This window comes from Dysidea avara, chromosome 4 (genome assembly GCF_963678975.1).
Source record: "Dysidea avara chromosome 4, odDysAvar1.4, whole genome shotgun sequence".
Taxonomy (NCBI): Eukaryota; Metazoa; Porifera; class Demospongiae; order Dictyoceratida; family Dysideidae; genus Dysidea; species Dysidea avara.
Genome location: NC_089275.1, coordinates 9423201 through 9436253, shown reverse-complemented (window position 1 = coordinate 9436253; position 13053 = coordinate 9423201). Strand labels below are relative to the sequence as shown.

At 37.0% G+C, this 13053-nt stretch overlaps 2 protein-coding genes across 2 annotated transcripts in view; one reads left to right on the top strand and one right to left on the bottom strand.

Moving 5' to 3' along the window:
- Positions 1-941: 941 nt before the first annotated feature.
- Positions 942-2990, bottom strand: LOC136252931 (membrane-associated transporter protein-like). The gene has a single exon (XM_066045516.1). The coding sequence runs from the start codon at positions 2825-2827 to the stop codon at positions 1184-1186; it is 1644 nt and encodes a 547-aa protein (XP_065901588.1). The 5' UTR covers positions 2828-2990; the 3' UTR covers positions 942-1183.
- A 38-nt stretch (positions 2991-3028) lies between these two features.
- The window catches only part of LOC136252930 (uncharacterized), a 35486-nt gene continuing 25461 nt past the window's right edge, over positions 3029-13053 (top strand). The window contains exons 1-3 of the mRNA XM_066045514.1: positions 3029-3306; positions 3437-3535; positions 4653-4787. Coding sequence (XP_065901586.1) covers positions 3250-3306; positions 3437-3535; positions 4653-4787 — 291 coding nt within the window. The 5' untranslated portion in view covers positions 3029-3249. The remainder of the gene's footprint in view (positions 3307-3436; positions 3536-4652; positions 4788-13053) is intronic.

Sequence of the window (13053 nt, the reverse complement as noted above, 5' to 3'; positions counted from 1 at the left end):
GGAAGATCATTGATTTGGAGTAAAATAGCGTATAACATTGTAACACAAGCATAATTACGTCTCTGCTCCAAAGATGGCCATTCAAGCTCTCTCAAACATTCATCACTGGATTTAGTTCACAAAAAAATTATTGAACCTTTTATCCAGTTTGCAGCTCTACTCTATCAAGCTAATGTTCTTAGCAGTGTAGAGAGTTCGTACAACACTACAATATTCAAGACAAGGCCTCACAAGAGATAAATAAGCTGTTGCTTTAGCTCTGTCTGTGCATCCATACATAGTTCTTCACAAACGATCCAGAGATTGAGTTGCTTTGTGTATAATGTGCTTTGTGTAAATATTTAGACCTCCATATAGTCCAATACATTGTGGGAGTGTTTACAAATCTGCAACCACAAAAAAATTGACCCTCAAAATATTTAGGTTTATGGCATTTTCTGGCTGCTATTATCCAACCCTTTTACTTCAGTCAGGTCCCTTGGCTCGTGATAAACACCTCGTACAGGCTCGCCTCCAGTGCCAACTGGTAAAGCAGATAAAAACAAAACAACCCTTATATGTTTGAAAGTATGGCCTCTTCCTGAGTCTCGACAGTGCATGCATGTGATTAAAGTACACTTATATATCCCATCTTCTCAGTCATCTAAATAGTTCACGTCTCTGTATGGATGACATGTGGTTCATATATAACAATACATATGCTGAACTTCAGTATAAATAGAAAAGACTATGATATGCATAGCGGTGCAAAGTTTCAAGGAATTTAACTTTGAAATTCAGTTTGCTTATAGATTTCTGTTGCTAAGCATTGTCATAAAAGTACATCACTTACAATAGAACACATTGGGGACTCATTGCATAAAATATTTACCTTGCTGTTAGTAAAGAGCAAAACTTTGCTCCCTAAAAATTGACGTGCTATGTAGTTATACAATTCAATCTTATATCAACGTGAAAAGCATTATGACTCATATATACACGCAACACATACAAGCTCCACAAGATTAAAAAAATTATATGCACATCAAGTACACTGTACATTCAACAGCTAATATACGTAATTGATAGTCAGTGGTTATTCCATGCATATACTATATGTCCATCACCAATATTGAAGTGTTACTTGTTACTGTCAAGCATCCTATAAATAACCAAATGAAATTGCAGGTAGAGAATACCGACACTAGACTTTACTTCCTAGCCCACTTAAAACCAGCTTAACTTTTTTATCAGATGACATCTTCTTGGATAATGGTGGTACAGTTACAAAACATGCTACTACAGCACCCACAAAGGACACTGCACATGTGAAGATCATAATGGACACAGCACTACCATAGGCCTCCATCAATGGACCATTTACAGAGAATGAAATTATCTTTGCTGTCTGCATACATATAACAATGAGAGAATAAGCTCTACCAAAGAAATTAGTATCAGAATATGGCCATTTCTTTCTTAACAACAGTCCTTTAGCTTGATACATTGACATTAGCATTTGTGGAAATGTCAAGAATTGTACAGTAACAATGTACACAGCTGGTGACAGTACAATTACTACAATAAGATTGTGGCTTATAATCAGGATACCACTTTGTAGCATCATCAGCACATAGGGTAACACAAACATCGGTCTTATTCCAACCAGCTTTATGACTGGTCCCAATACAAGCAAAAAAACAAAACCGGAAAAAGCAGAAATTCCAAGCACCAGGGAGCCAACTTTGACACCTTCAACATAATCCTGATAGGCTGTAGAGTTTTCTGGAGCAAACGGATCTCCATCATACACAACCTCGCCAACATAGTGAGTTAAAAAGTATATCTGTGTACACCACATTATCATTATCAAGAAACACGCAACACACAAAATTGCCATCGAAGACGATATGTGGGAAATAAACTGAAGATTCCCAATTATAAGGTTATACAAATTCTTCTTCAAACAGTTTTGATTATCATCTCCATAACCTATACCAGTGTGAAAATTGTCAGTAACATAGTTTCCATATGGCAAAATTGTAATGTCATTGTAGGAAAAATGTTTTATATTATTTTCTGGGATATCTATTACAGACAGTATTTCGTCACCATCAGTACTTGATGGCAAAGGGTGTGACACGTGAACGACTTCTTTTACATTAATATTGTTATTCTCAGTATTGTGATTCAGTCTCTGCTCTTTCACACTACACAATGTTATCAGAGTTAGGACAATTGTAATCACAATAGCAATACCACACACAAACTTAACTTGAGTGTTGAGATTGTCCGATGAAGTGAAAATGGCTGACCAGTTTACTGCACCAACGCCAAAACTAACAGTAGCTCCTAACATTGCAAAACTTGAAAAGATGATGTTCCCTATCACCAGCTGTTCTTGTGGGAGGACGTCCAGTAGATATGCTCTCAGCGGCACTTGTACAGATACCACACTACAGTCTACCAAGATAGCTGCAATAATTACCAACACAATGAACACCCAACGACTTGCTGTTTCATCACTTATTAGTGTAGAAAGGTCACTTGTGAAAGGAAATATTAACAATCCCAGCACACAGCTAATAGTCAGTGCTAGAATGAATGGTCTACGTCTACCCCATACACAAGTACAGCGATCACTAGCTGTTCCCAAGTAGTTCTGAAGGATGATGATCATGATTGGACTAGCTGCTAACAATACTGGACCATAATCTCGTGATACTCCGCCATCATAGACGGCAGGTACGAAGTAGGCGCCCTGAACGGCTATCACCAAGTCAATGTACGCAGAGGCAGCACAGAGGGCAAATGTCCTTAATAGTGATAAACGATGTGAATCATCCATCTATCAAATCCCGGTCAAATCAACTTTACAGTGAAGCTAAAACCATAGATAATAGACACCCCATGCTAAAACTTATCGTGACCAGCTGCTATGTGACACGCCAAATGTAAAAAGTCACAGGAAATAACGACACTACAAACAAAACCTCAACAAAGCGGTGCGAGAAACCATAGAAACAAAGCAGTGGTGAAAACATAATAATAAAAAGGGCGGTTCCCTTTAACGCCAGCGCTTAAAAGCAGGCGCGTTCAACACTTCTACCGAAGATATCAGCCTTAGTACAAGTAATGATCTAAATTCTGGTAAATATACTGGTAGCGAATACTACAATATGAAGTGGAGTTGTTAGTGCTATAAATCCGATCTGCAACGTGAAGGTCATTGGAGCGATAAGTGCCCTATCATCAGGCTCGTTGCAAACCATGAAAACAGCCACGAATGGTAGTGGCAAATATACGCCATCCCAAGACAGTGCACTGGTAAGAATACGTTAAAAGCAAATGCAATTTAATTGTGTTGATGTAGTTGTCATGACAACACTAGTAATCACAGAGGTATACTACTCCGGATTTTATGGTATGTCCTGTAATCTTTACTATTTTTTTACAGATTGATGCTCTGAGAGATCTGAAAGTGAAGCAAGAAGAATTATGTAAGAATGAGAGAATGACACGTAAGAAGATGATCACTAGTATGAGAGCAATACAGGTGTGTGCATGTGTGTGTGTGTGTTTGGTTCATGTAATCATGAGAATTTTTGTTGGGCACTAGCTAAATGTCATCCCTTGATGCTTGGTGCTATAGTACTTGATTAACTTCCAAAGTACCATATAGCCGAGGGGAAATATTTTCGAGATAAAATTTTCATGGATTTGTGCAAACACTCACAAAATGTATTAGATTATATTATGGAGGTCTAAATATTTCAAGGATAAAATTTTCACTATTAATGCCTAAAACCTTGAAATCAATGCGTACAGTAGCTAGCTGCTCAGAAATTTCAAAAATAACCATTCTGTATATCTCTTTATTTGTTTGCACTAGTGTTTTTGTAACAAAATACACACAGACTGTACCTCCCAAGTTAGAGTTTTACTCAAATACTCTATTGGAACAACAAACATTTCTTTGATATGTGATAAGTAAGATTTGGGTAATTGCAACTCAACTGTGTATACAAATTCCCTCTACATGTGCATTCTGTGATGCAGGTCGTACATCACAGAGACAAATACATATATGTAATGGTTGTTCACTGAATATTTGCTGTACCAATAGCGTAATTGTCAGACCATAATGAAAAGTCCTAGCCATCAAAGGAGCCTAATGAATATAGATTACTTACTTAGTTTGTGCTGTCCTTTGGTTGCTAGGAGATCTACCAACCAAGGGAATATACTTGGCTATTGCACACAGCCGTAGTAGCCCACAAATACAGTGTTCCCTCAATTATCCAAACACATAATTATCTGAGCAGTAGAAATGATGCTCTATTAGGGTATTTTGTCTAAGATGTGTGTTCTATTAGAGTATTTGAACAAGGCTCTGTGTGTAAATAAATAGGCTTTGATTATCTGAACGCGTCTTAGTCCCAAAGCGATCAGATAATTGAGGAAACACTGTAGTACTATCCACAAGGGCAGTTAACAATCACATGTACAACTGAGGTGTACTGCCATGTCTGTTTGAAACCATACACGCTGTATAAACTACATATGGTATGACGTTTTAGTGGGTCAAATGTTACATTTGACGCACATCACTGTTTACACAATCTGATGTACAGTGTATTATACAATGCTGCTTACAAAATTGTTTACTGTAGGATGCCAAGTTAAAGGAGATCAATGAAGTGAGGGAGAAGGAAAGGATTGCTGCTCAACTGAAGGACATTAATCATCAGCAGCTGCTTCAGATGCAGTCCAGCAAGAAGGAGAAACTGGACTCATTGAACACTAAAGTGAGTCTGTAGGTAACCAATAACGTGTGTATGGTGTATAGAGCTGGGCAATATACCGGTATTGTTAGTAATCTGTGATATTTAAGTCATACTGGTTTGATACCACCTGTTTGTTTTTTTATTAAATGCTGCCATACCGTCTGGGCACTATGGTCTCCCTGTGGGTTTGTTTCATCCCATATTTAGAAGGTAACCAGACATGTGACAGTGTTTGTAGGCAGATGCTGTTGTAGTCAGCTAACCAAACAATGTAAACAAGTTTGTTTGTGGTAATTTATACCTGAGGTTTGCTTAGCTATATACCATGGGTATTTGGTGCTTTTGTTGAGATAAATGGCTGTTACTTTAATACCATGATATTTAGTAATACCGTGATACGTTCTATGGAGGGTATACCATTTGCATTTTTCAATACCGCGCCAGCACTAATGGTGTATTTACACCAAAAATAAGGATAAAACTCTTCAAATAGTATTGCACTGTGCTGCTTATTGTACTATTCAGGGGTGAGGTATAATATTGAAGTGAAAGAGGTAGAGGTGTACCGATTATCAAACCAAAAATAAGGATAAAACTCTTCAAATAGTATTGCACTGTGCTACTTATTGTACTATTCAGGGGTGAGGTATAATATTGAAGTGAAAGAGGTAGAGGTGTACCGATTATCAAATCGGCTATAATATTGGCCACTTATATGGGAATGTTTACTCAAGTCAGTATCAGTACAAAATGGTACGGAAATCAATAATGTTTATACAGTAGCAATAGCTTATTCATAAACAGATTTACATTGGTTTTCTACTTCATGCATGGGGCCAGTGGTTTATTGTTGTTCAGTCAACAGCAAGCATTATGCTACGAGTATATGTTTCTGACTCCCGGGCTTTAAGCCTTCTCACAGGTCCCTAGTGGGATAACATTCACAGAATAGACCAGAATAGAGTAGCCATGAATACAGTGGGACCTCCATTATCTGAACACTTGTGTGCCAGTTCAATCACAGATGTTCAGGTAAGTGAATTAGTTTGGATAAATGAAAGCCCATTCCTTTGTATACAGAGCTGTGTTCAAATACTCTAATAGAACATACACTTGGTGACAAAATATAACTGTTTGAAGTTTGGATAATTGAGGTCCTACTGTAAATACATTCAAGTGATTCTTAGCTGAGTGTTGAAAAGTTTATCACAGTCTTTAAAAAGTGAAGCAGTACCTTATTATGTAGAATGAATAAAGAGTCACACTAGCCTTCTTGACATGTCAAATTATTTGTTCAATGTCAGGAACTCATAAGCACCGTGCCATTATAAGCTCCTGATAATGTGAATATTAGTTATCAGCCTCTTTTGGTGATACCCATGTTAGATATCGGTAAAAATAGCCATATCAATACACCTCTAGAAATAGGTCAAGATACTCTGATAGGACTATCATGGATTAGTCAAGAACAGCTGGTCATTACCAGACAGTCAGTAGACTGCTCAAGCACAATCACTTGAACAATCACTTGTGTGCTTTCTGTTCATGCTTCCCAGTGTTACACATTGGTAAACTGTAATCGGACACTCTCTCAAACATGTAGGACATTGCTTAGACTTTCTGATACATAACAATGTGATTTGTACAGTGCAAATACTGTCATGACAATAGAATAGAACTTAACTTATAGATTTGGACATACTTTATTATACATATCTGTGTGCATGTTTGTCACGAACAGAGAGCACAAGTGTATAATCATTTTACTTTATATGTATGAACTCTGTCAATCCTTTTCTCGTATTTGTCAGTCCTTTTCTAATATTGCTCAGTCTGCTTGTATTACGTATAGAACAGAAAATCTTGGCAAATCTGGCAGGTATTCATAACTTTATTTTAATCCATGAAACTTTATGCACTGTACCCGCCTAAGCCACTATAGTGGTTTTGATATTCATTTATCAATAATTCATATACAGAAAGTCACATGGGTATGCAATTTAGATTTTTGGAAATGCTGATGTCATAGACAATAAAATGGTATACAAGTTTCATCAATTGTGACATTCCTTTACTAAGCTATAAAGCTTTAAACACTGCAGGGGTGTAATTCATGTAACATTTTGAAGGAGTCAATGTCTTTATGGTTGGTGAACTCTGTAGATTCTAGTAGTGTGGAAAGTTTATTTGTCGATGTACAAATTGATAAAATTATGGTCTATTGTGGCACTGTTCTAGCAGAATCATTTTCAACAAATTGCTCAAGATCAATTGCTTTGTTGTCATCTTCAGAAGCAGATCTTTTAAGTGAGCTAATGGCGATTCTTGTTGGTCGAGGACAATTTTGATTGAAATACTATTTGCTTACTGTCAAGTTGAAATAACTGTTACTTAACCCAATCACTGCCACAACCATCATATGGTGAAACCAATTATAAACACCTCTTCTATGCACACTGTAACTTCTGTCAAATGTTTTAATATGTAACTCCTGTACTTATCCTGTAAAAGTAATGCCCTTAAGTGAACAGGAACAAGGATAGCCGGTCCCTTGCGCAGGAGTACAGGAAAGATGATACCATCACACAGTTTTGATGGTTGATAATAAGCATTGTAGATGATTCTTCGAAGTATTATTGGCACTATTAACAAAGAGAAACAGTAAGGAGACAGGTTATATAGGTTAGAGTGGCATATTGCTACTTTTGCATACAGTGGCCTTGTGTGTATATGTGCATGCACACTAGCTGAAAAACACTTAGAGATAATTGCTTCAACTATCACGATGTTTATTATTAAAAATAGCGTTAGACTGATAAGTTATGAAATTTTATGTGTGGCATTGCCCAGGCTGATTTTGCACTTTAATGTTTTACAACGGCTTTGTGGTTGCTGTTGTGTAAACTATAACTTTATAATTGAATTGCTTGCTCTATAGTGACATATCAAAACTACTCTGTACATTTTGTCAAATCACAGCCAAAACCTCAATGGTCAATTTTTTTTCACAGAATTCTAAGTTTTACCTTTAATTCTAAAGAATTAATCATTAAAATGATGTAATATCTACTTTATAACCCTTTCACCACCTCAGGTTTGTCAAACAAGCTGATTAAAAAAGCTTTGTCATTCCTTGTAATTCTCTTGTCCAATACAAAATACATGTGTTTTGTAATATATTCAGAAAACACAAAAGTACAGGCATTAGCACCCATAATTTCTACAGCACTTTATACAATGAAAGAAAGCCCATGAATTGCTCTATACAATGCCGTCTATACTGGAGTTGTAACTTTGCCACATTGTCACTTGTTCATTGTTGATTACGGCATAATGCGTACTCCATACAAAAGCCTATTGGAGAAATTGATTATGTGGGTGGACAAATCCCAAAAGTACAGACTGTTATGCTCCACCAAATCCCCAAAAACTTGGTATCATTGTATGTGTTGAAGCGTACTGATTAAGAATCCACCCATACTGAGTGTTTGACTGGTAATTTTACAGAGAAGTACTCGAAAAACCTTGTTTTTGCAGCATTTTCAAATGTACCTGATGATGCATAATTCACCAGAACAAGGCTCTTTCTGCCCTTCCCGTTCATCTCAGAGCAAAATCTAATATACCACGGGACTCACCTGACATTAACGAATTCAATAAACCAAACGGTGTTTCCGTAAACTGAAGTATGCGGAAGTTATAGTGGTTTGTTTTCAAGTTGGTGTAATTTTTGCCGGAAACAGGCAAAACCTTGCAGAATCCAGTAAATTTGACATTAGTTTTGATATGAGTATTTTGATATATAATTATGTACATTATTATGGTATGATTTATAGGTTATACTGCAAGCCTCTACAAATTTGGTGGTGAAGGGGTTACACATTATGTATTTTCTGTTTTTTTGTATTGTCAGGATCCTGCTCCTGTTGTTATCTTTCCTCTGAAGATTGATTCCCTTCTTCTCTTCTGCTTCTTCTTATCAAGCCAAATTGTAGTAGTTATTTATAGTAAATGTGTAGTGTGCTGTTGTATAGAATGTAACCCCCCCAAAAAAGGTATTACAAATGTTAGCATAAATTTCCTTGTATGGTCACACCATGTCACTCATATTTTTGAGTATCAGATAGTACAGTTATTACAATACTTTATTAGGTTCATCATGGTATTGCAGTGTTCATGTGATCAATGCATACACTTATTGTATGCCAGTTCACTATGCCAGTTATTAGTGAGAGATTCATATACAGTATTGTTGAGATAGTGGACCTTTACCAGCAATTCTGATACTATCAAGAAAATTAGGAACTTTAAGGTTGATTAGGAAACAAGAAAGGTCACCTACACCTGCATATATAGGGATTGAATGTCCACTATATGGTATGTTCACGTTGAGCTGAATCCTCAAAAACATTTAATAACTCATGGATGATACAATTACACATGATCTTGAAATTTGGCTCATTTGTAGTACTGCTTGACCCGCTAAAAATATTTAAAAATCTTTTTGTTCAAATGTTTGACATAATATTTACAGGCAATCAAAATTTTCACAATACATTTCCTATGGGGAAGCCATATAAGTACAATGTCCATTACAGCCCTTTCCCGAACTTGTAATGGAGCCAAACTGTATGTGTCTGTTATTGACACCTTTGCTGTTACCAATAATCATCTGGTTGGCTGAAATGTTAACTCTCTGGAGAAAAAACCCACTTTTAAATTTTAGCTGTTTTTCAGGATTCAGCTCAACATGAACATACTATAGTCTGTTCGCATTCACCTGAGCCCTCATTTCTTGTTAATAACTCTTGTTACAAAAGCCAGCTGCTCAAAATTTAGTAGCACTGTGAAGCCCTTCAAATGCCAGGACTGTTTATCAAAAAAGCACTTTGATGTGGGCAAGGACAAGTGAGTTTTGAGACTTTAAAATATTCCATACATTTAATATGGACAATTCAGGTGCACAAACATGTTTACAACATGAAAACATGTTTGTTCCTGTACAAAACCATTGGTAGTAAACACATGTTCACCACCTCTTTGGTATTATTATATTTGGTGGGGCTCAGGTGAATCAGGTGAATCCGTGCAGGGGCTCAGGTGAATCCGTGCAGGGGCTCAGGTGAATCCGTGCAGGGGCTCAGGTGAATCCATGCAGTGCCAACTATAGTATAACTGCAGATGTATGTGATGACCTTGTTTCATTACTTTTTCTATGATCCCTAATCAAACTTGTTAATGAATTTTCTAGTGCTTGTTTGTTTGCCATTGGTAAATCTGCTCATACAGCATCAAAAGAAAGAATGATGCTGGTAGCTGAATTCTGTACAGGTGATTTGTTTGCAGCTGAACTCTCTACATGATGGTTTCTTTGTAGCTGAACTCTCTACAAGGTAACTTCTTCTGGCTGATCTCTCTACAAGGTGATTTGTTTGTAGCTGAATTCTGGAGTTAATGTTATTGTGTGAACATGCACCTCAACTATCAGTTACCAGCTGAAAAGTGAAGTAGACATTATACTTCATTTTCAGCTGTACATGTTTAGCCTGTTACACAGTAATCAATATAGTCACTACAGAAAATATGGATGGTTTCCATTACAATGTAGGGAAGCCATCATATTCTAGGTACTGCAAATCAACCCCTTGCACTGTCAGTAAAGGTAAATATAAAGTATCTGGTTGCTCTGCAAATGCGTATGTATGTAATATTTGCTTATATTTATGTACGTGATCCGATTACCCTATAACCAGCTGGCAATGTTAACTGAAATATAATTTGGTATGAAACAAATTAAATTACATATATAATTTTAAAGGAATTTTGCAGATTACATGGTTGTTTTGCTCCCCGCAAAATTTTCATACTCGAAAATTGCCAATTATCAGTGTTGGCTCCATGCAATATAATAGGGAACCTACGTAAGTGAGAAATAAGTGATCCTTAAACTGCAAAAATCCTGAAATTTGATAATATGCCAATATTACATACCTAGAAACATAGTCCTTACAGTACAGATATGTATGAATGTGTCCTGTGTATTCTGAAAGTATATGTATATATAGATATTGACATGGAATCACCTGATCTCCTGTAGAAATGACAATGTGTTCTACACTATTTCCAATGATTTTGTATGTACTGTAACATCATTAATTTTGTGAAATCAGCATTTTACTACATGTTTCCTGTTCACCTATACATGTAATTAGAGGTGTACCGATATAAGAAAACTAAACTGATCCGATACTGATACGATATGGATTAATCATTTTGAAACCAATACGATACTGATACGATATACCGATATAACTAAGTGTAGCTATTTATATTTGAGGAACCACATATGCCATGTTCAACTTCATTTTAACTACTGAAGACAGTCTTAAGATTATTGGCTATGCTTGGTTACCCATGGTGGTGTGGCCTCTATTGACAGCTCAGACTATAGGCACCCACAAATATTTTAATACATGCCCCTGCCAAGATTAGTCTGGATTACTGATTTGTCCGGATTACTGATTAGTCCGGATTACTCCGCATTTTAATGGCTTGTAGAGATGGCTGGTTGTTTTATGCTGTTCTCTTGGTTCATCTTTTTGCTGTTTCCCCAGGTCCACCACTATGAGTGTTTGTTGTATGATTGGTAAGCTTTGTGACAACAAAACAGTAAATACACACTTCCTTAGTGCCAATTGATGCGCTCGCGACCGGGATCAAAAAGTTTGGTTGCCAAAATATTGCCTTGATCATTTGATTTCATCTTTCCAAGAGTCTTGATTCGTGATCGTCAACCGTAAAAGCTTAGTAAATTCTCGTGTTGCTCAAAGTCAGCTATCCAAAGGTTCTTGATCGCCACTTTTGCGGACGCCTTGATCGCTTGATTCACTACAAAAATACTCCTTGATCACTTGATTAAATCTTGATCCCGGTCACAAGCGCATCAATTAGTGGTATGGAGGTGACTACCCCTTGAATTATCCGCGCACTTAGATGGCTTCGCATAGCGCACTGCTTTTAGACAAGGAAGATAGATAATTACTGTTCCCCGCTCTTGTTAGCTAAATAATAGGGTTTATAATGTGGCTTGATCATTGGACAGTGTCCTCAAGATAGTTCAGTTGTATATCGGTGTATTGTATCGGTTTTTAGCAGCAATATCGGCTCCCACCGATGTAGTAGAAATGTCTATATCAGCCACCAATACGATATGTATCAGTATATCGGTACACCTCTACATGTAATAGTTGTAACATGGGCATGAGGGCTTTGCCTGATATGTATGCCCGACTGCCCGAAGGTAGAGGGCATACATATCAGGCAAAGCCCGAATGCCTGTGTTACAGCTAATATGTAACACTTCTTAGGCTGATAGCCTGTACAGGGTGATCAATCACCCAAACCAATACGAGTGCAGCCACTGAATGTATTATATATGCATACCTAAAATTTTCGATTTTGAGTCAGCAGCTAGTACGTTCTGGTTACATTCGGTTCTGATAAACAGACATATCCTAGAGATATAACAGAGAATTTTCGTTACACGAGTTTAATGTTTAATCAGTGCTATTGAATCGTTTATGGAAAAATTACGCAGTTCACTAAAGGCCTAGACAGGTAAGCTTACTTGTAGAGTGGCTACTCTGTGCAGAGTGGTAGCTTCGTTATGGGGGCGTGTTTGTACAGTGTTTGAAAACATGCGGAAATGATCAATGAATAAGCTATAGCACTAGTTTTCACCTTAGCCCAATGTTTTTCAACTCGTAGGATGGCGAGGATAACAAAACGCTCACCGTCTGAGTGGTTTTCATAGCGAAATCCAAGTCGTGTAATCACGTGAGTGTTAATCGATCCCCACAATCGATTTCGGCATCAACATCTATATAATCACTGCCCAGTTGTAGCCCAGTCTACATTTCGTATGTAGCCCGGCTAGCTGGGCTACATACGAAATGTAGCCTAGGCGGCTCCTTTGATTTGAGGTGTGAAAGTGTTGCATGGAATATTTATAGCATATTTTGATGATCAACTCCATCGGTTTATAGTCCTATTAGGCATGATGTACATTATTGAAAATGATGAATTCAAACTGATTATAGTGCATCCACCTATGATCTGCTTGACAATACTGGACAATTAGACATTGATGGTCTTTGTATGCCTTCGTTCCAGTTGTAGTAGAGTATTTCATCATCACTAGAGAATCATTGTGTGTGTATGTCATCTCATTTAACTGGCAAAGGAGCATGTGTATTTTGCAAATCCTTTCATCATAATATGTAGTTGA